Genomic DNA, 24,874 nt, shown 5'->3' on the forward strand with positions numbered 1-24,874 from the left:
TATTTGTCTTAAGGGTGAGCCTTGAACCTTCAGGTACATTAGCCTGGCCAAGGCTATGCAGAATTGGGCTTGAACATTTGCTTCCTATGTGACATTGGAAGTCAATAAACTTCTGTCTGCCTCAGTTTCTGCCTTTGTAAAATGAGAACAATAATAATACCTGATTCACAGGGTTGTTGTAAGGGTCAAATGAGATCAGTGCTTTTCAAATTATAAAGTACTATACAAATGCCAGTTATTGCTATTATTATGATGATTAAAAATATGTAAAAGGGAAGATCCAATTCCAATTTCTGTGCCTAATTTTACTACATGTAAATAATTTTTCTTTAATCTTAGGGTCTGTTCTTAAAATTATTTTGGCCATGAATATTAGTGGTTCATGCTTAAATTCTTAAAGTATTATAAAACTTGTCGGTGATGGGAAACATGGTCTGCAGTTAGTGAGATAAGTGGGGATGAGCCAAGTTTTGTACTTACTCTTTCAAGTATCACAGATACATCACACACACACACACACACACACACACACACACACACAAAGAAGTGAATCTGCTCAGTCTGAGGGGCTGAGCTGTCCTAGAAATTGAATGAATGACATGGGATTGACTGACCACAGAAAGAGCAGAGGGTAACAGCTTCCCATGGCTTTCATTGCTTTTATAGCCATTTAAAAATAACCAATTAGGGGCAGTTGGGTAGTGCAGTGGTTAGAGCATCAGCCCTGAAGTAGGAGATCCCGAGTTCAAATTTGACTTCAGACACTTAACACTTCCTAGCTGAATGACTCTGGGCAAGTCACTTAACCCCACTTGCCTCACCAAAAAAAGAGAGAGAGAGAGAGAGAGAGAGAGAGAGAAATTTAAAAGAACAGCAGAAAGACTTGGGAGGAGAAGAGGGTGGGGGGGTGTCAGGACCCTTCCCCTACACAAAGGGACAGATCAGTTCTGACATCTAGGCAAGCACAGGTCATATTCTCTCCCCTAAGAAGCAGAAGCGGAGTTTACCTGCAAAGGAAGTAGACAGCTCCAAGGGTCAGTACTCCCAGGAGCAGGGCAACGGTCAACAAAGCTGCAAACGGCTCACTCTCACTTTGGGTCTTGGTGCTAGGAAGGTAGACCTCTTCACACCGGGCTCCTGTATAATTCTCAATACATCTGTGGAATAAAGTGCGACAGACAAATGACCTCTCCTGCTGCAGCAGCTCCCCTGAAAACCCAGGGCCACCACCCAGAGCTTACGAGAAGGGGTTTGGTCTGAGATTCAGGCAACAGAAGTATTCCCACCTCCCCAGGCAGATTTTCCTATTCCTAGTATAAGGGACATCGCAGACAGTGACTTATTTTTTTTAAGACCAAAGGAGGTTGGAGGGGTTGTAGAGAGATTTTTAGCCTCGGTCCAGACTTGGTATCTGACACATTCCAGTTGTGGGACCCTCTCCAACTTGGGGTCATGGGAGTAAAGTTCGAAGGAGCAGAGGCTGTCCCACAAGGCCCCAGGAAGCTCTTCCAGACCTGAGGGCCTGCACTGCTCAAGAGATCACAAGGCTAGTCACACACACACACACACACACACACACACACACACACCTGAAAACCAGCCAAGTTCACAGAATGAAGGATCACACTAAGTTCTAGCTTTGATTGTCACCAAGCACCCCCATTCACTGATTGGGACAGTAGGAGTTTTTGGACATTAAAACTGGGTGATCATTGGGCAACAATGCAGAGCATTGTTGTTCAGGGGGCACACTTGTCCTTTACCCCTGAAGAAGTCCCGTGTCTTCCTGAGGCTGAAGCATTTCATTGAGCCTCTCTAATAAATCCTTGTGGAATTGGCCATGTGAAAGAAAACACAGTGAGAAACTGATTAAAATCTAGCATTCGGAAGATTAAAGCTCTCTACAGGCAGATCTACATGAGCTTCGACCCAGCCGGGGCATCAGTGACCAGAGAGAGTGTCCCCATGGCACGGGCTTCCATCTAGAAAGAGAGAACCCAAAGATGGGGGAAAGACTCAGCTACTGAACAAGAATCCTTTCATGGCTTCAGGGACAGGATGCTGATATTGGCGAGTTTGGGGACCCAAATGACTCCATATCATGACCAAAAAGGCAGCGATGTGGGAGGATGCATTGAGACAACTTCAGGAGGGATACCACAAATGGACAGCCATAGGAGCACCAGCCCTCTGCCTTGTCTCAGGGTACATGGCGTATGAGGCGATACCAGGCACCCTGCGTTCTGCCTTCAGGAGCAGAGTCTCGGAGATCTGAGCTAAGAACTGACCCTGTAAGATTTTGTCCATCACCCTTAGGGATTTTATAGCAGAGCTGAACCGAGCTTCACAAAGATCTGTGATAGGGCTTGGGTCGGAACAGGATTTTGTATTAATAGGCAAGTCATCCGTGGAGGCAGTGGGGGAAAGGTTGGAGTAGATCACTCCAGTGAACTCTATCTCTAAACCTGTTTTCTTTTTTTTTTTTTCCTAAATTTATTTTCTTTTCTTTTTTTTTTAATTTAATAGCCTTTTATTTACAGGATATATGCATGGGTAACTTTACAGCGTTAACAATTGCCAAACCTCTTGTTCCAATTTTTCACCTCTTACCACCCCCCACCCTCTCCCCTAGATGGCAGGATGACCAGTAGATGTTAAATATATTAAAATATAAATTAGATACACAATAAGTATATATGACCAAACCGTTATTTTGCTGTACAAAAAGAATCAGACTCTGAATTATTGTACAATTAGCTTGTGAAGGAAATCAAAAATGCAGGTGGGCATAAATATAGGGATTGGGAATTCAATGTAATGGTTTTTAGTCATCTCCCAGAGTTCTTTTTCTGGGCATAGCGGGTTCAGTTCATTACTGTTCCATTGGAAATGATTTGGTTGATCTCGTTGCTGAGGATGGCCAGGTCCATCAGAACTGGTCATCATATAGTATTGTTGTTGAAGTATATAATGATCTCCTGGTCCTGCTCATTTCACTCAGCATCAGTTCGTGTAAGTCTCTCCAGGCCTTTCTGAAATCATCCTGTTGGTCATTTCTTACAGAACAGTAATATTCCATAATTTTCATATACCACAATTTATTCAGCCATTCTCCAACCGATGGACATCCATTCAGTTTCCAGTTTTTAGCCACTACAAAAAGGGCTGCCACAAACATTCATGCACATACAGGTCCCTTTCCCTTCTTTATAATCTCTTTGGGATATAATCCCAGTAGTAACACTGCTGGATCAAAGGGTATGCACAGTTTCATAATCTAAACCTGTTTTCACATGAAACACTTACCAGAAGGGATGCCGATCTTGGCAGGGCTGTTAAATGAGGTTTATAAAAGGGATGGAAGGAATGGACATGGTAAACAGTGGGTTGGAGCAAGCTGAACAGTTGGTGCAAATACGAATCCCATACCCCTAGATAAAATCTATCAATATAAGAACTTGGAACTGTGATGGACACCTAGATGCCCTGAGGTTCTAACAGAAGAAGAAGCCACTTGACTGTACCGGCCCACTATACTTGGAATCTTTTAATACGACCAGTGAATATCAATTAACCTATTAAATGAATAAAACCTACCATGAGAGTCACTGTAGTCATCAAAGGAGTCCTATATTTTCCTGAAAAAACCATCTAATTTCGAGGGCATGTAGAATATGGGCGCAATATTAGTTACATTGCTATAACTATCACAGGTCCTTCCCTACCAATTAGCAACCAATGACTACCCAGTGGACCAGCCTAACTGATGTAACAAAGCACCCTGAGGGACAGACAAGAGGCAGCATATTCCAGACAAATCAAAGTACCACCTCTCCATCAAGCAATAATGGAGAAAGCCAAGACTCTGCTCCCAAGGACATTGGGAAGAGCAGTATTCCCAAGCCCACTGGGCCTTATCAAGCCATTATCAAGGGAGCCAGTATCTATGGAGAAGGCATCCACCTTCCTTGCTACCACCAAGACAACCGCCGCCAAAGGGCAGGAAATCCTCAGGATTCCTGTCAGCAGCCCCAAATTGTCAGCCATTGTCCCTGAAAGCAAATCCCTCCTCCAGCCAACGCAGGGTTTCGGGAGGTGGTACGGCCACAGCTACTGAAGACCCAAGAGGGAAAAAGCTCTCACCACAAAAGTACTTGGTACTGTCGGATCATGAAAACATCATGGAAAACTGATAAGATCTTTTCTTCGTAAATGACATTGAGTTTGAATCATCCTAAAAACCAAGGGACCTTCCATCTGACTTGCAGATGAAACCTTCCATATATATTGTCCCTTCCATTAGAATGTTGCTGAGAGCCATCCCCAGGATAATGTTTTGCATACAGTAAATACTTAATAAGTGTTTTTTTTTATTCACTCATATCCAGAAAAAAATTCTAAAATATAAGCACCTATTGTAATTTACTGAGAGATGCATAAGTTAGGGTCAGTTAAATAAGAATATGTGAATGACAAAGTTGTTAAAAAAAAAAAAACAGCTTAAATGGGTCAAACACCAAAGAGAGAAAGATATAAAATGAAAAGTTCTACCAGTCAATATGAAGACAGTCACAAAGTGAACACCTGGCACAGAATCCCAGGGTTGCAAGAGACCTCAAAGTCTCTTTATCACTACAAAACAAATAAGAAGGAAATGAGCTCTCAACTTAGTCAAAGAGCAAACTCCTAAGTTTATCTTTAAAAGCAAAAATGGATAAATAACCCCTCCAACTTCTCACAATTATCAAAAAGACAGCAGCCTTGGATAATGCAGAAATGTTATTTATACTTTCAGGGGCCTTAAAAGAAATATGTTAACCACAAAAACAAAATCCCATTACATATTTAAAATTTTAGAGTTATGAAATGAAGATTAAAATGAAAGTGATGTTCAAAATTGAAAATGCAATTATCAAAGAAACCTATTTCTTCAAAGAGAAAATTTGTTGTTGCCATTGTTCTTAATAAGGAGAAGTTCTGAAAAACAGCTTAAGTGAATCAAACACTCCAATGGGGAAAGAGACTTATAACATATACAAGGAAACTTATAATGTTGGATTTTTAGAACTCAGCAAGTTTAGGAAAGATTCGAAGGAAATGCAGAAACATGACCTCATGCCAAAAAAAAAAAAAAAAAAAAAAAAAACAAAAAAAAAAAAAAAAAAAAAAAAAAAAAAAAAAAAAAAAAAAAAGGCAACCTAAACCCTAACTAGCTGACGCAATTATTGGTAAGTAATGTTCAACAAAGATGAAAAAACACGAGAAGGAATCAAGGGAATGGAAGACAAATAAACCATGTAGTCAGAGCAAGAACTGATCAAACATTCAAAGGCACATAAAGAGAACCAATGAAGAATAGGGTGTTCCCTGATCTCAGATGGTGCAAAAACAAACAGAAATGTTATGCCTGCTCTTTGTCCAGAAGAAGGAATTCAACTAAGGAAAATTAAAATAAGCAAAAGTCAAGATAGGAAAAAAGGAACTCCTGATATTTTAGTCAATTGAACCAAGACACAAAGAAAAGAAACCCACAGATTTCAAAATATTCAATACTTGCTAGTCCAGATATATGATTAATAATCAACGAGAAACATGTTATTTATCTAGCTTTTAGCAAAACTTTCATTAAAGTATCTCAAAATATTCTTGTTGAGGAGATGGAGACTTATGGATTAAACAAAAATGCAATTAGATAGAGTCAGAATTTGTCAGCTGGCCGGACTAAAAGAGAAACTTGAAATGGTTCCATGGTAATGGAACTGAAGCTGAGATGTACTATCAAAATAATAAGTAAATATGTCTAGTTGAGGATATTAACCACATATTCACCCTTCCCAGCCTTGGGTTCAGGCACAACAGAAATACCAAACTTAAGGAGCTCACAGTTAATTTACTATATTTTACAAATCAGAGAGATATCAGTGCTTCTGAAAAGACTTAATGTTGACACAAAGCTCTAAATATGTTTACGCCTTTATGTAACCTCCCATTATTTAATCCCTAGTCTGCCCTTCAGCAGAGAGGTGTCCATAGTGTGTGTGTCAACCTGAGAGGGAGCATGGTATAGTGCAAAAAGAATTGGCTCTTGATAAGTGACCTTGGAGTCTTCTCCAAGCTCAACATGCTCATTTTCTTCAACCAGTACTCGTATGATGTGGACTCAAGGTCCTTCATAATTCCAGCTGCCCTTCTCTAGACAATCCTCAGTTCAAAGGATCATAAGATCATGGATTTGGAGGTAGAAGGTAGATTAAAAGGCTACTGAGTCTAATCCTCTCGTCTTGTAGATGAGGAAATGTGAAGCATAGAAAAGTTAAATGACTTGTCTAGAGTCACACAGACAATAAATGTCTTCCCAACTCAAGTCCAGCACTCCATCCACCACATTACTCTGCCTTTCAGTGTTAAGCTTATCAATATTCCTCTTGAACCTTGGTGCCCAACCCTGAACACAATGCTGCAGATGAAGACTGACAAGGACTCTCACCTACCTAATTCCTGGAAGCCGTCCCTCTCTTAATGCGGCCCATGAGGAGCTCTTCTGGCTGCCCATAACCCTGATGACTTCTGTAGCATATGTGGTCCACCTAAAATCCTAGATCATCTTCAGAATTGCTGCCTCTCCATACTTCCCCCATCTGGTACTTGGGAAGTTATTGGGGGGATTTTTTTGGACTCAAGTTCAGACTTTACATTGATGTCTTTTGCATTTGATCTTACAAGATGCTCCAGTCTGCCAAGAGCCTTTTGAATCAGATAATATTTGGGATTAGTTATCTGGACAGACTAAAAGAGAAGATTGGAATGGCTCCTTCCTTGTTAATGGTGCAGATCTTGGAGTATCACAGAGATCTCTACACTTGGCCCTGGCTGATGGACATTTTCATCAAGGATTTAGATAAAACCATGCTTCAGCTTTGTGTCACATGGCAATATGGGGAGTATAGTATTATCTAAGTCTCTGATCAAAAAACAGTTCTAAATCCATTTAAGTGCATTTTTGTTTAATTAATATGTCTTCCTGTCCTCTGCAAAAATATTTTGAGATCCTGTGACAAAAGTTTTGCAAAAATCTAGGTAAATCATAGTCCCAGCACTTGGCTCCTCTACCAGATTAGTCCTCTTAGTACCAGATTAGTGCAAAAAAGTAAATGAGGTTGATGTGTCATGACCTGTTCTTTGTTTTTTTTTTTTTTAGGGTTTTTATTTTATTTTATTTAATAGCCTTTTATTTACAGGTTATATGTATGAGTAACTTTACAGCATTAACAATTGCCAAACCTCGTTCCAATTTTTCACCTCTTACCCCCCACCCCCTCCCCTAAATGGCAGGGTGACCAGTAGATGTTAAATACATTAAAATATAAATTAGATACACAATAAGTATACATGAACAAAACATTATTTTGCTGTATAAAAAGAATCAGACTCTGAAATATTGTACAATTAGCTTGTGAAGGAAATCAAAAATGCAGGTGGGCATAAATATAGGGATTGAGAATTCAATGTAATGGTTTTTAGTCATCTCCCAGAGTTCTTTCTCTGGGCGTAGCTGGTTCAGTTCATTACTGCTCCATTGGAAATGATTTGGTTGATCTTGTTGCTGAGGATGGCCAGGCCCATCAGAACTGATGACCTGTTCTTTGTAATGACCACTTCCCTATCTACATTGTCCAACCATTCTAATGATTTGTTCTAGAATTTCCTCAAGGGATTGAAAAACCCACTGGTCTGTAGTCCATAGATGCTGTTCTCTTCCCCATTTTGAAAATTGGGACATTTGCCTTTTTCTAATCTTGTGGTACCTCTCTTGTTTCTCCTGATCTTTCAGATACTACTGAGAATATCTTTTAAAAAATACAACTGCTGATTCTTTCAGAACCCAAGGCATAATTTATTTGGGTCAAGTGACTTGAATTCATTCAGGGCAACTTGGTACTCTCTTACCTTCTCCACAGCCTGGGTATCAACACTCTGCTGGACATTTTTGTTCTGTTGTTATTTCTTTCCCCAGAGAAAATAGAAGCACCATTCCCTCTCTTATAAGCAATTGTCTCAGCCATTCCTAGCAAAGCTCCTATCCCTTTTTGGATATTCCCTCCCCCCCACCTCCATATATCTAAAGCAAACCTCTATGCTGACCTTGGCCTCCCTTGCCAACTTCTGTTCATCCTTAGTTTTAGCATTTCTGACATTATTCCTGTAGGACTGCACCACACTCAGATTCATTATCTATTCCATCTTTTGTTTATACCTCTTTATCATCTATATTGATTGGTGAATTGCCTGTGCACCTACACTAATGCAGAGAGATCTCCTTTTTCCTCCTCGTTGTAATTATTCCCCTTTATCATCAGAATTTTATTCTTGAATATCTCACATGCCAGCTGGGCTGAGTTCCCCTGTAATATTTTCATCCATGAAACTCTGCATGTCTTTCCTTTGAATCTAGAGTGCATATTAGTCTACAGCCAGATTTCTTCTCTATCACAAACTCTAGAAACCAATTTTTCTTTCTTAGTGAGAACCAGATCCAAAATAGAATTTATCTTTTTTTGGTTCCTTTAACCTTTTGAGGAACAAAATTATTGCTAAAACAATCCAATAAGATATCAGAGATAGGAAACTGGAAACTGAGTGGATGTCCATCGGTTGGAGAATGGCTGAATAAATTGTGGTATATGAAGATTATGGAATGTTGCTGTTCTGTAAGAAATGACCAGCGGGATGATTTCAGAAAGGCCTGGAGAGACTTACACGAACTGATGCTAAGTGAAATGAGCAGGACCAGGAGATCATTGTGTACTTCAACAACAATGCTGGATGATGACCAGTCCTGATGGATCGGGCCGTCCTCAGCAGCGAGATCAACCAAATCATTTCTAATGGAGCAGTAGTGAACTGAACTAGCTGTGCCCAGAGAAAGAACTCTGGGAGATGACTAAAAACCACTGCATTGAATTCCCAGTCCCTATATTTGTGCACACCTGCATCTTTGATTTCCTTCACAGGCTGGTTGTACAGTAATTCAGAGTCTGATTCTTTTTGTACAGCAAAATAATGTTGTGGTCATGTATACTTATTGTGTATCTAAGTTATATTTTAATATGTTTAACATCTACTGGTCGTCCTGCCATTTGGGGGAGGGGGTGGGGGGGTGGGGTAGGAGGTGAAGGATTGGAACAAGAGGTTTGGCAATTGTTGATGCTGTGAAGTTACCCATGTATATATATCCTGTAGATTGAAGGCTATTAAATAAAAAAAAAAAAAAAAAAAAAAGATATCAGAGATAAAGTAAGACCCAGCAAATGTTGGCATAATTGAAATTCTTTTGGATTATTTAACCATTTTGAGATCCTGTGACAAAAATTGTACTAAAATCTAGGTAAACCATAGTCACAGCACTTTGCTCATCTGCACTCTCGTACAAAAAAAAGTAAATGGGGTTGATGTGCTCTTTGCAATGACCACTTCCCTATCTATATTTTCCAACCATTTTTTAAATGATCTGTTCCAGAATTTCATCAAAGGATTGAAAAACCCACTGGTCTGTGGTCCACAGATGCTGTTCTCTTCCCCATTTTGAAAACTGGGACATTTGCCTCTGGGTTAGGCTTATTATCTCTTCCCAAAATTCATTATTTATTTCCTCTTTCTGTCCAGGTGGTCTGTAGAATGATCCAATGACAAAAAACCATTTCTGCTTCTCCCTCTATTGACTTTTACCCAAATATTTCCCTTCTGTTTCCTGGATTTCCTCACATGTATACAGCTTCTTTATAATATAATGCCATTCCTTCCCTTCCTCCCTCCCTCTCTTGCTTTTTCAGTTTTAAATAAGGTATACTTCCCTAGAATCAGAGTACACTCATGAGCCTCATCCCACTAAGTATCAGTGATATATTCTTTTAATTTCACATTTGCTTTTAGTTTTTGTTTGTTGCTGAAACTTTAGATATTTGTATATAACATCCAAGGCCATGAGTTTTATTCTTTTGTTTGTAGATGCTTCAGCTCTCTTCTATGTAGTTACTCTCAATGATATCTAACTTTAGGAATATATGTAGGCAGTTTTCTCTCTCCTCCACAGCTCTTTTGATTAAATTTGCAATTACCCAGAAAAATACATTCTTCCTACCCTCAGTTGGGTGTACATCATCTCTGGTCAGGAATCTGTCAAATTCATATTTTAAGCCACAGTCCAGAAATCCAAATCCCTTTCTTAGATGCCACCTTCTTATCTATCTTTTCACTTCGCAAATTAATTTTTCTGATTATATTCATTAACAAAACACAACCTCTGCCCCTGTAGTCTTTAGTTTCTCACCCAATTGATTATTGACAATTGTTGACGATTCTTTTTAATTCCTTTTTAGTTCCTTCTAATAGTTTTTATTTGTGCCTCCTATGGATCACCAGGAGTGGGTAGTTTTCATCTATTCTGGTAAATCTTGGAAGAGGCTTATGGGAGAGTTATGTCTTCATACTGGAGGAAGACAAAAGACTTCTGTTATTACTGTCAAATCAATAAACATCAGCCTTAGTACCTCAGAGAAGGGAACTACCAACTACTATTACCCTTCTTCCCTTTCTCTCCCCTGATACCGGGTACATGGCTCTCCTCTTATCATTCTGTGGAGAAAAAGAAGTCCAAGCCCCATCTTCCTCAGGAAGGTCCCCAAATTTGTCTTTGAGCCTCAGTTGTATATTTGCCCATTTCCTTCATTTCCTCCTCTGTTATAACTATAATTCTGAAGACATGATAATACCTTCATTCAAATGAGGCAGGTAACCTTGCACAGTCCTCCCTCACTTAAATCCAATTCACTTGCATATCACAGCATCAGCTCCCTGATGTCATGGTCCTCTTTGGGAATTAAGAACAAACAATAACCCAAAAACATCCATACTGCAAAAACCCAACAAAGGCCAGATTTTCCTTTCCTCCCTTCAGATCTCTGTCCCCATGGGCATCTTGCTTCTATTTCCTTTAGGAACTTTTCATTGTCCGAATGAGCCGGATCAGTTTACCTTGAAACACAAACAACAAACTGTCCCTTCTCTTTGACAGAAATACAATTGTCACTTATTTCTAAGTCACTGAACATGTTTCTCCTTTCTCCATAAAGTTGAGCTTTTCAGCCATAGTTTTCCTCACTATGTGTGGGTTTTTATACCTCATTCATGAGGACTTGATTAATCTTTTTAGAGCCAATTACTGGGCCATAACAATCCAACTCAACTCCCCTTACTTAGTCTCAGCCCTTCCCAAAGTTATCCCTACCTCTCTTTGAGCCTCTTACCAACTTCTGTTTCAAGTTTTCCCTATTATCCAATCTATTCTCTCAAATTGTTTTCTCCTCTAATTATTCTACTTATCTTTTCCCACCATACCTTGTTTTCCCAACTACCTTCTTTTCTTTTTGAGTATTTCTTGGGGTTCTACTCCCTAATTCTCCTTGATCTTCAGGAGAAAGATGAAGGCTAGAAATATTATTTGGGAGTCATCTACATAGAAATGATAGCTGCACCCATAGGAGCAAGTAATAACACAAGAATACTTGTTATGTCTTCATATTGAGGAAGACAAAAAACTTCTGTTATTATTGTCAAATCAATAAATACCAGTCTTAGTACTCCTTAGAGAAAGGAACTACCAATTACTATTAGAATGCTAGAAGAGAGATGTATACCTACACATAGGAGATGGAATGATGATTAAACAAAGGATACTGTGGAGTATCAGAGTCATGGCAGAACAATCAGGAGAGAAGAAGGTCGTGAAAAACCAGGAAGGAAGCTATTCAGAGATTGGGTACAGTCAACAGTGCCATAGAAAGTCAGGAGATACAGCAGTGAAGAGACTTGTGGTTACCTGGGAGAGAGCAGTTTAACTCGAATAGTAGAACTGGATGTTAGACTGCAAGAGAAGAGAAGAAAGTGAAGATAGTGGATGTAAGCTGGTGTTTCTGGCTGTGAAAGGAAAAAAGAACATGGGTGATTTGGGGATCAAGTGAAAATTGGTCTTTTTAAAGGAGTGGTAATATCTGGTATATTTAAAGGCAATAGGGAAGGAGCCAATGGGAAGGGAGCAAACACCTGAAAAAAGTGGGAGGAAGTGCGATCAAGGGCACACTTTTAGAGGTTAATGTTGACAAGGAAAAGGATGACTTTGCTATCTGAAAATGAGGCAAAGGAGAAATTTTAGGTCTAGAATTAGATGGCACCAATATTCTCCATCAAATCGGAAGTAAGGTCCTCATCTGATGGGAAGGAGGTTGGTGGAGTCTTAGGTGATGTTAGGAGAATAAAGAAGGTATGAAATAGGCAGTTGGGATGTGATGGACAATTGAACATTAAAGGTGGAAAAAAAGATTATTTGCAAATAATTGTCCCTTGACCTATTTTTTTTCAAACAAACATATTGAAGTTCAATTTCTAACTAAAAATGACTATAGATATTCATGGCATTTAGCAGTGGTCTCCACCTCAATAGTCTGAACTAAAATTATAGAAGAATTATAGAAGAATTCTGATAATGACATTCTGGATTGCCATCTATACATTTGAAAATGGTCACCTAAAGGAGTATAGTTTTTTTCCCAACTTCCAAATTGACAACATTCATGTAATACCACCAGATTTAGCTAACTCTTTTTCTTGTACTATTTCAGTAATAGAAAGGTAGAAATTCATTCAAGGTTATTTTACAAAATACTACACATGTAGCTGATATTTTATGTGAACAATTTTCCTAATTTATGTACGCCTCAAATTCAAGAGTGAAAAGATTGATTTTCCCACATCCTCCCAGCTTGTGCTTTCTCCCTTATGATTACTTTGTTTCTACTCCGTATGTATCTTGCATATGCCTATTTACTTTCTTCATTAGAATATAAACTCCTGAAGGCATGAAATGATTTCTATTTTTTCTTTGTATCAGTTCTTAGCACAGGATGTGATGAACACTTAATAAGTATATATTAAGCTTATCAATTAATTGGCTGACTTGCTACTATATCCTGGATAATATGATAAAGTTCTACCTAGGTTAACATTAACCAGATAATGTTAACAGTATCCATGGGAGTATGGTGAACAACAATTTTTAACATAATTATTATTGAAGTATCCAACTAACGTCCTAACCTGGCATCTCTTTTTGTATGATTTTTTCTATCTGATGCTTCTCGGTGATACAGATGTGACCTTGGGATCTTGAGGGCTGTATTAATGGGATGTAAACTCTGTCAGGTCTCATTGAGTTGGGAAGGTATTATGGATGATTAAGCATTGATTGTCATCCAAATGCAAACCTTCCTAACTTCAGAGAGATGCAGTACAAATCCAGTTTGGAAATGATAAATGTTTTGACTCAAGAAACTCACTAGTAAAGCATGTGTTACCAAAGGGAATATTTACACCAATAAAAATCATAGTTCTTTTGATATATTCCTAAATTAGCAACATTAAATACCAAAAATTATTAACAAGATATTACCCACTTAGCTAATGAGCAGAAATTCAGGTTTGCTTTTCTCAAGATTCAAGCTCAAGACTGCACTTCCTCCAAATGTTGATTTTTGGTTGGAGTCTGGACTTTTAACGTGTACATAGATGCATTACAGAATCCTCCACAAAATAGGATAATCATGGCATTCATTCATCAGGATACCATTGGCAGTTCTATTGTGGAAGATAATCATTTGTCAGCAAAATGAGATCTCATTCCTCAATTATAAGTGTTCATGTGAAACGGTGAATTAAAGCTACTACTTTAATGAGGGGTTTTTAAATGTAAATATATTAGTGACAATTTGAAAATATTAACATCATTTATATTGCCAATATATAATACCAGAAATCTGTAGAAAGGTTGGCAAGCCATTTGTTAAAACTGGCAAGAGAAGTGTAAACAGGACCTTTATTAACTGAAAGCCCTTCTCCTTAGAGGAAGTAAAGAGACACACAAAAGCCACTACTTGTATTATCAGGGTAACAGCTAAGACAAAATCGTACGTTGGTTATTTTGATTTCCATGAATTAAGCCCTATGCTTTTGCAGCTTTCTTGTCTATGATTTTCCCCCTCCACTCAAAATGGACATGTCTATTACTACCTGTGTACATGCTTCTGTTTGGTCTGTTCTCTGTGTCTGGTATTTCCTTTCCCTCCATCTTTATAATTCTATTTGTAGAAATCTTAAGCATCATCTAAAATCCAATTCAAATGGCTCCTCCTCTACCATGCTCCTCCTGATCCTCCTAGTCTAGAGTATCCTCTACCCTCTTCCCTGAAGGAATTAGTTTGCATTCTCTCAATGGTACAGGGATTGAGAATGACTGGAGTCCTAGGCTCTAGAGTTCACAGAAATTAACATTTTGCTCTCATCTTTGAGAGTGATTTGGGACTCTCATGTTGAGCCAGAAAGCATAGGTCACTATTTGTAGTTCCTAAGCTTATACACGTGTATGAGACCAACTGAGAAGAAGGAATGGGGGACTTTAAGAGCTGAATAGTCCTACCAGCACTTGGGGACAGGCTCTATAGATGTTATAATTTGTAAATATTATGCCAGAAAAGCCTGACACTTTAATTACCTATAGATTTTAATTTCTAAAATGAATCTCAACCAGTTCCCACTTTATCCAATAGAATTTTCTTCTGATCCACATCTATTTTCTCGACAAGAAAAAGATGCAATACTTTAACTTACTAAAACTCAGCCATACTATATTTATAGCATTCCCCTCACTTACTGTTTTAGTAATCCTGTCAAAGAAGGAAATGGGCTTCTTTAGCATCACTGGCTCTTGCTGAAACCTGACTGGCTTTCTGAAATCAATGATTCCATTTCCATCACCAATCATTTCCTTAATGATCTAGAGCAGTGATCCTCAAACTTTTGTTCTCAATATTTTTATCCTATTAAAAATGATTGAGGATCTGTCCAAAGAGTTTTTGTTTATGTGGGTTATAGTTATAGATATTGATCACATTAAAAATAAAAACCTATTGTGAATTTGTAAACTCTCTAAAAGGATTTCAGAGATTCTGAGGATGCTCTGGACCAGACTTTGAGAACCACTGATCTAGAGTTTCTCAAATCAAAGTCTATAAATTGCAGACACTGTACTCTCTGCTTTTATTTTTGTTTTTGAAAACCAGGACAAAATATTACTAAAGAGATACAGAGTTGGTAAACCATTAATGATTATTCTTAGGGTCCTGTTGTTTAACCAATTCTAAAGTTACCTTGCATGACTATTCATGAGCCTACTACAGCTTTCCCCCTTTTCCAGAATAGCATAAACTCTCTGCCAAATGTTTTTGTGCTAAAATCTAGGTGAACTATAGTTATAAACAACATTCTCAGACTTTCCTGCCTGTTGGGGTAGTAATTGAGAAGGGTTAGCTGCTTTATCAAAAAGGCAAATGAGATTGGTCTGGCAAATGGTCTTGATAAAGTCATGCTGACTGGCTCTATGTGACCACTTTTTTCTTTTGTAGATGTTCACTGACCTTTAATAATCATTCAAAAATTTGTCTGGTAGGATCAATGTCAATTCAGGGGACTGTAGTTTGAAGACTCCATTTTCTTCCCTTAAAAAAAAATCAGGATAACTTTGGCCCTTTCCCAGTCCTGTAGCCTTTCTCTTATTGTCCCCATTGTTCCCCAGTCTTTCAAAGTTTCCAGAAAAGTTCTCAGCAATCACATCTGCCAATTCTTTCAGTATCCTGAGATGTAGCAGATCTGGGTCTGGTGAATTGAACTAATTAAAGGAAAGCCCCATGCTGGGATAGAGGGCTTCCTATTAGAGACTGCTAGGTGGTGTCACACTACACAGAATGATGGGCTTGGAATCAGGAAGACCTGAGTTTAAATGCGGTCTGATACCTATTATCTATGGGACTCCAGGCAAGTCACTTTAATCTCTATCTGCCTCAGTTTCTACATATATAAAATGAGGATAATAACAGTACTTGCCTTTATGTAAAGCTAAAAACCACTAATTATTAATCTTCTTAGCATTCATCATCAGCCTTGGCTCAGAATGAAACTTAGTATCCCTGCCATTCTTTTTAACAGGGCCACGCCAAATTTTGCATTTGTTCTGTTATTTGTCCTGTCTTTTAAGAAGCTAAGTTGGTTAGTAAATACCCTGTGATTTCACATTTATTTCTTTGCACAGTCTTTCCATTTTTTGCCTTCACGAAATTCTTTTCTTTATATCTAGAGATAGCCAGGTGACCCAGTGGTTAGAGTACTAGATCTGAAGTAAGGAAGATTTGAATTCTAAATTTGTCTCAAACATATACTAGTTGTATGATCCTGCACAAACTCTGTCAGCATCAATTTCTTAATCCAGACAAAGGAGATAGTAATAGTACCTACTTCCCCAAAGTTGTTATGAAGATCAAATGAGAAAATACAGGTAAGGTTCTTTATAAACCTAAAGTGTCATACTTAGCTATTGTTATTGTTACTGTTGTTATATTCTTTCATCTGAATTTTATTCTTGACAGCTTTCCTCTTTCCTCAGCTTCCCTGCAGAATATTATGCAGAATTCTATCTAACCTTTTTCTGAACCCTTTGAAACCTTCTTTCTAAAGTCTAGGCTACATGCCCAACTCATATATATTTTTTAAATCTCCTATCTGCCTCTACTAAGGAAATTATAAGTCCTGCTAAGCATTTGTAAAAGTACATAATAGAAAACTTGAAACAGGTTTCATCTGTGCTGATCTAGAATATTCTTCTAACTTATTTCTCAATTCTATTGTTTTTTTAAATTAGAGACTCTTTATTTTTCTTCTCCATAAGGGAGAACAGAGAAGAATGGGTAAAATTTACAAGAAGATGGCTTTCTCCCCAACATGTAGGGAAAACTTTTTAGCAAAAGCTAGAAAACCCTCCTAGGATGGAGCTCATTGCCTTTGCAGATAGTGAGTCATTACTCCAAAGGTTTTTGAGGAGAAGTTGGTTGGTAACTTTTCTGGGATGCTCTCAAGGAGACTAATACTTCAGGGAAAAGTTATTCTAGAGCACAATTCCAGCACTTTGACTCCATGATTCTATGATAATATGTCATGGCTTGGTAAAGAAATGATAGGATCTAGTGTAATTCGCAGTCAAAGTAGTGTTTTATTTTTTGTAAGTGACCAAAATTTATAAGTTCATAATGTTCTTCTAAGTTTGACAAGAATGAAAGGCTAGATATAGGTATGATATGCAAGTAAGGGGGGAAGGCCTCTCTTGCTTCATCTTTTTAGTTATAATTTCAATTCCCAGACTTTTGATAAATATATAGTGATGCATTATGAATCATCCAAGTGTGAGTACGTTCCCTTTCTGCTCTTTAGTAAAACCCAAAGGGCCGACCAAGAATACCATCAGTGAATAGTGATTTAAGCTGGTCAACGAGTCACCAGATAGTTACCATGGTATGGACAACATTCAGGCTGGCATCTTACCTTCCCAGGTTTCACGTCTCAACAACCTTCTAAGGCAGGGAAAACCTCATGCCCCAACTTGGAATAAGACAAAGATAAGCCAGCATCAGTTCACTTCCTGACAAAAGAAGTTAAGCATTAGAGCTGGGCAAGTCACAGTTCTCACTCTGCGTGGCTTTCCTGTAGTGGAAATAAACATTAAGTGTGAGCCAGTGGAGAGTTTCACCCTCCCCTTTCAAAGGCCAGAGGAGATCAAGGAGGTCCTGTGGTTGGCTTGTCATGGGCTACATGGGCAGCCAGTTGCCAGAAACAAAAGCCGATGCTGGCTAAACCTCTTGGCTTGAATGAGAGGAAGAAAATGGATGCCCCAGAAGTGTTGTCCTTTCTGATCACACCCCAGATTTACTCTTGGAGCTCCAAGGCACACGAGTCAAACCCACAAGACTGAGTCTTGGTGAACAGATGAGCAGAATGAAGGTAGCCAAAGTTTAGTCTTTGTTTTCTTTAAAACATCCCACCGTTATTATAATGTAGTAGGAGAAGAGAATGTTGATGCGGTCAAAAGTCAAAACTTTCCTCAAGTTCCATCTTCACTGAGATTTGTTCTAATTAACATGATCTGAGCAGAGAAGATATGTGTTATCGCACCTCACGGCTAAATGAAGAGTTAGCTCAGGAGGTGTGTCATTGTGACTATCACAGCCTTCAAGACAGAAACATTTTTTGTGACAAAGGAAAAGTAAAGACCTGCCTGAGTTCTGCTGTTTCCCTACAGATGATGCAAAAAAACAAAGCCCATACAACAGAGTCCAAAGTCCCAAGTACACAAAGTAATATTCTTCACTCTACTTGATCTCATGCCAAGATTATGAACTTTAAATTTTCCCTTCAACTTCAAAATCTGGTCTCAGTTTAAAGTCACAAACCCATAACTCAGCTGGTAAAGAAGGAGAAGTCAAGATGGCTGTCTGTCCTTCTCATCCATCTGTCCCCCAAAAAGACAGTGCTATGATTCTCAGCAAGGATGGAAAATATCCTATAAGGGAACTTGGCAGATACTCCTTTTGGAAGCAAGTTTAAAAAGACATGGATTCCCAAAGTATTTACCAAATTCAGTTACATAGCAAAATTTAACTATAGTGAAACAAGAATCACATGCAAACGCTGGCTCAAGTTGTTGAGTCCAAAATGAATTCTTTACCATTGACTTCTCCGAGTTTTAATCATTCTAATGCCTAGAATTAACTTCAAAAAATGATACATCTTCTTTAATTATAACAGCATTGTTTAACTCAAAGCAGGTTAATGCAATCAGTTTGGGGAAAATGGCCTCAAATAGTTGGAAGGATCTATGTTCTAACCAGTAGGGGTACTGCCTTGACTGGGATAATTCACAATTAATGATATCTTCTCAGACATGAATGTTAGTATCTCTGTGCTCCCATAAATCTTCCAAAGATAACCCACTACATTTACTGGAAGCCTTCCTCTGATTCTTTTAATATTTCATGGATACCTGTGCAAAACTCAAGTGGCTGTTATTCTTATTCTGACATTACAACACATAGCTGGGAAGGAGCCTAGAAGCACCTCCATTCATATATAGGCATTCCAAGTGGGCAGCAATCATAGCGGGAGAGTTAGAAGGGCCTTAGAAGCCATCGATCCAATCCCCTCATTTTACAGACTAAGAAACTGAGATTAGAGCCATTAAGAGACTTGCCTAAGTTCCCTTCATCAATATCTCAGGTAGAAGGCTAGGACTCTCTTCACTCACCACACCACGCTGCCTTTTGACTCAATTAATCAAGTTCAGAATCGAATGGGAGGAAGAAGATGAGAACATGTACCTTCCTTATACTTGGGAAACTGCATGGTACTCTGGGTGCTTCTACAAAAGAACCCATTTTAACACTAACGCTGACCTTTTGCACTCTCTACAGCTGAAGTGTTAGGCTAGGAGAGTGATGGCTACCAGGAGCCGATTGTACTTAATGTCACTGAGACCTGTGATTCCAACCAAAGTGGAGTTCTTTGGTTTGAAACTGGCTATCTCTGATGAGTTCCTAGATCATTTATATATCATGTGACTTCAAGTTTGGATGGACAATCTTGCCCACATATTATGACAAGCCTTGGGCTGAGCTAGCTTGAGAAATAGAGCAGCAATAGAAAACTATGAATCTATCATATATTGTTATCCAAGGAAGATAAACATGGAGCCCACTGCCCTCTCTGCAGAAGAGATGAGTGTGTGTGTGTATGTGTGTGTGTGCATGTGTGTGTGTGTGAGAGAGAGAGAGAGAGAGAGAGAGAGAGAGAGAGAGAGAACAGAAAGACAGAGACAGAGACAGAGACAGAGTTGCTGAAGCCATGGTGATCCCCACAGAAGAGATGAGTGTGATCTGGCAGCTGAGCTACATGAACTTGGAGCAGAAAGCTGACATTTCTCTTTCAGAGAGCTACCTAGTGAATTTCAATTCTGGAACTTAAGGCTACTATTCCTCCTTCACCTGTATGTCCTTCAGTGACTGGCAGTGGGGACAATTGCATGCTGCAAGTCTATTAAAATTAACAAAGGCCAAAAAATGAATGTGACTTTTGTGGACTCAAGCTTTGTTCTGAGAGGACATCTCTCACTGCTAAGAAAGTGGAAAACACTGCAATATGCAATGGGATTCTATGTCAGACCATGACTAAGGCAGAAGAAAGCAACTGGTCCCATGCAAGGTATATCCATAAAAGAATTGCCCGAAAAACCAGAAGTTTGGGCCAAGAGAATTCTGTAGAGCTGGTCATACCATTTTACTGGCTGGTTACCAGACATCTGAAGGAAATATAAGGCTTGTGCCCACTGGGTTCAAAGAAAGTGCTACTGACCCATATAGCTTATCTCAAGAGATAAGGCACAAACAGGCTTTCAGCTCTGAAAAGAGATAAGACCATGACCAACGTCCTGGTGGGGACACACTATTTCATCCAGCATAGACAGGTCCGACCTGGAGCCAGGCAGTTTCCATTGCTTCTAAGGTCATGGAAAAAGTATTTCTCTGAATGGCTTCTCCGCCAAGATCCACCCTGTCCAAGATCAAGGTTTTTGGAGGACTGCTCAAGGAGGCCGGAATGAGTAAGTGGAGAACTGCACCTTACCAACTTGGGTAGAGCCAGAGCATTTTAACCACACACAGTCTGGAATCTTAGAGGAATGAAGAGGAAGCTCAATGGAGTCCGCAGGTGAGATTTCTACCGCATGTGGTCCCACGTGACGAATTTGCCTCCTTTCTCGGGTCAAACATCTCTCAGGATATCATCCCCCTTTTTGCCATGTATTCCAACCTGCTCATCCTGCCACATGCATCATGACTTTGGGTGACCGATTCCACTGCAGTTCTCTGGAGACCGTGCTATTTGGTGGCTTGGGGCCATGAAGTATCACTGTAAGAATACTGTTTTTAAGACACGGGCCTCTGTTTTGAGGAGAAACTTTGGGGGTAATTTAAAAAAAACTGTCATTTCAAACACAATTCAGCATGCTTTCCCCCCTCATGTTCAATTCTAGATTCAGCTAATTTCCTATATGTTGAGTCAGATCCAACAATAGATTAGATAGAGATAGGTATAGAGAAAAGAGAGCAACCAAGACAGAGAGACGATAGAGATAGATAGATGGATGGAGACAGATATAGACAGAAGTGGAGGCATAGATACAGACAGGTAGATGACATAGATGGAAGAATGGATGGAGAGAAAGAGGAAAAACAAAGTGAGAAAGCAGTCTGTGAGTACAATATATCAAGTTGTACCATGAAGGAGGGATTGATAAAACAATCATATGTGTGTGAGAGAGAGACAGAGACACAGACACAGAGACAGAGAGACAGAGACAGAGTGAGAGTGTGAGAGCCAGAGAAAGATGCAGGCATGTGCTGGAGCCAGCTCAAATTCACCCCCAAAACCAACCGGTAAATGTTAATGTGAGCAGGAATGAAATAATGAGTACCAGAGTGTGCTAGGACTGGGGTGGATATGCTGCAGCCAGCTCCACCCAGCAGCTTTCTGAGAATCAGTCGTTAAGTGTTTGGTTTGATTATTTTACATCTTGTAAATCAGCAAACACCACAAATCAGGATCTGATTTATTATTCTGCGGATTGTTTAGACTTAAGAAAGTAATAGGAAAATGTTAATAATGCAGATTAACCTTAAAGGTATTCCAGGTGTGCGTTTATTTATTCAGAGTTGATTTGTAAGCATTTCCCAGCAACCTAGAATACATCAGGGTGGCAAATGGCTCTGAATGGAGGGACAGAAGAGTGGGAAGGACAAGCTTAGAACACTTCACAATTTGGCTTAGGAAGGGTCCTAGGACCGTCCTGCTGTCACATCAGCAAAATCCTGGGGGAAAAAAAATCTTGATTTTATGTTCCACAGCTTTCCTTGTACCCTTTAAGAACTTTCCTAATGGCTTAATGCTTTTTAAGTATCTGGGTTAACTTGTAATTAAGCATTAAGGGATTTTTTTTTGTTAAATCACACTACTGTATTTAATCAGGGCCAGTTTTGGGCCTGAATTTTTAAAAACCTAGTTGCTAATCAGATATTGAAACAGTACGTTGGCAAATGAAATTTAGAGAAAATCCCATTGGGCCTTTACAGCTAGACTAAGTATTATGAAACACATCTCAGTGATTACATAAAATCTTAGAGCCCTAATATAAAATCGGGGGGAATGTGATTGTTCTCTTGTAATCAGGCCATTTTGGAAAACATTTTTTTCAGTCCAGCTCGACATATATCTCTGCATTTTTTTTTGTAGACTCTTCATCATCTAGATTTGAGGGTTGGGGGAAAGAGCTGTCAGTATGCGTGTGTGCCTTGTTCACTTTCCAGGGATTGTTTAAGCCCATTTCTTTGTGGTTAGTAAAAGTTTCTGCTAACAGGCTGATGCAATGATCATAACTCACTCTACTCTTGATAAACTGTTTACTGCTTTTCTCTAGTGCTAGATTAGAAAATTTTGGAAGCAGAACCATTACTATCTTTTACAGATGCCCTGATTTATGCTAAGTAGATGTGGGAATTTTTTGTCAAATGAAAAGTGGTGAATAAATCCTTGTATGTGTAAAGTACGCAGAAGATTTAAGAGATGGCATATAACTGAGGAAACTCCAACCTGGTCTATTTGAAAATGAGAAATGAGTAAAAGAACAACCATCAACATAGGCTGTTTACTAAGGAAGCTTAAAGGTCAATTGAAGAGAACATAAGAGCTCAGAAATCACTTCAGTTAGCAAATGCTTGATTGTTTGGCCATATACAGTGAGATGACAATCAAGGGCAACACTGGCTAGGACAGGGGTTGGCCCCTTTGACCCTTCAAGTCTTCTTATATCTTAATCTCCTGCAGAATCCAAATAAATGAGGAATTACCTATTGAAGGTGAGGTCTTTGAGATGCTCTTTTTTGCAGATGACATCATGACTGAATCAGCCTTCTGAATGAGATCTGTAGTCACTTTCAAGAGTAAATCTAACTATCCACATCAGAGGTGCAAAATGGCTGAAGAATATCTGTTACATAGGCAGTTATACAGTTGGATAAAAGCAGAAATCTCTGTTTAACTGGCTCTTCCAAAAAATGGATGGACGACCCACTTTGATGTTAAATTTGCACTAATATTTTCTCCATTATATTTTTAGATATGCAATACATATATAGTTTAGATAGATAGTCCACAAAACAATAGTTCAGGTCCTGCTTATAGCGTTTCTGATTGCCCAGGTGTAAATGTTCACATTTAACAATCAGCTCTTAGGTGAGTTTTCCTGATTCCAGGCCCTGTGCTCTACTCACTGAACTACCTAACTGTGCTGTGTGGTTCTGGACAAATTAATTACTCTCTCTGAGCCTCCTTCAGTCTGCTTCCTCAGAGGAGCTTGGTCTTCAAGGTCCTCTCCAACTCTAAAGATTCCATGATCCCAAAATTATGTGTGACTCATTCCTTCCAGTTATCATTCCAAAATCAGTCAGATTTACGTATTTCAGAGAGTTTGACAATTTGAGGAGTCTTTTGTCTTATGGCACTCACAATGAACACGAACACAAGCTGAAAGGCTGCCAATTTATATTCCAGGATCTGTGACAGCGGGTAAAGTAGTCGCACATTTTATGAATTACTTCCACACCAATCAGAGGAAATTTTGTTCCTTTGACTTCATTCCCCTCCTCGCTGCACCTCTGATTCTCCTTGACTTTCTTTCCAATATCCCAGAAATCTCTTCACTCAGCTCTGAACTTCAGTCACTGAAAGTATCCTCTGCCCTTGTGGCCCCTCCTTTGACTGACTCCTCTTGGACTTTCCATTTTAAGGACGTCCAAGCCTGCCATGTTTTCCTTCTTCTCCCAGACTTCCTCTAAAAAGCCAAGTAAGACCACAACACTATTATAATAATGAACTCATTTTAAGCTAGGGGGCAAGAAATGTCCTCTAAGAGTTCCTTCTCTTCAGCTTTTTAATTTATGTGTATTTATGTGTATACATACATAGCATATCTTACTATTTAGTGCTTAGTATGGACATTTTTTCCTATACTCCTTTCAAGTATATCACACATTGTTGCATAAAATTATTCTTTAGAAAAATCCTACTCAAAGGATAATTGTTAACTGGACCCACTTACTAGTTTCAAACATTCTTTCCAGGATTCCAGGAATGTGTGGGGAGTATTTATCTATATCATATCTGGTAATTTTAGACAATTTGGCAGAACACACTGAAACGATTCTTAATGAAGGTCAAAAATTCTGACTCAATCATGCCGTAGGAATAAACATTAACTTTATAGAGAAACACACGCCACTTGAAAGGCAAGATAGAAGTGAGTTTTATTCAACTGAAAGTTAATATTTGTGATTCTACAATTCTAAATACATTCTCTAAAAATATAATGACGATAATAAACTGCCTTATTATTTTTGAGAGTGCCATCTCTTTCCAGTGACCCAGGTTTACAACCTTGGTATGGTCTTCAGCTCCTCACCCACACTCCCTCCACATTACTGAGTGGTTGCCAAATCTGGTCATTTCTTTCTCACAGCAGTTCTCAAACATATCCCATTCTCTCTGCTCCCACAGCCACTTCTGTAGTTCAGGGCTCCATTACTTCTCACCTAGACTTATGAAATAGTCTTCTAATTTACATCCTTGCCTCAAGTCTCTCCTTGCTAAAAATTTTTCCTCAAATCATGAGTAGGATGCTCTCAGGGAAAAAATACCTGGAAAGTCCTCCATGAACAAAGTGAAACATACTATATGCAAAGTAATAGCAATGTTCTGGGATGACCAGCTGTAAATGACTTTGTTATTCTCAGTAGAACAATCACTCCCACCTACTCTGAAGGACTTATGATGGAAAATCCTA

General features: G+C 38.9%; 1 protein-coding gene across 3 annotated transcripts in view; it reads right to left on the reverse strand.

Moving 5' to 3' along the window:
- Positions 1-24,874, reverse strand: part of NRG4 (neuregulin 4) — a 53,886-nt gene that overhangs the window by 16,760 nt on the left and 12,252 nt on the right. For all 3 annotated transcript variants that reach the window (XM_031956792.1, XM_031956793.1, XM_012539968.3), the window contains exon 4: positions 1,008-1,157. In XM_031956792.1, coding sequence (XP_031812652.1) covers positions 1,008-1,157 — 150 coding nt within the window. The remainder of the gene's footprint in view (positions 1-1,007; positions 1,158-24,874) is intronic.

Source organism: Sarcophilus harrisii, chromosome 2 (genome assembly GCF_902635505.1).
Source record: "Sarcophilus harrisii chromosome 2, mSarHar1.11, whole genome shotgun sequence".
Lineage (NCBI taxonomy): Eukaryota > Metazoa > Chordata > Mammalia > Dasyuromorphia > Dasyuridae > Sarcophilus > Sarcophilus harrisii.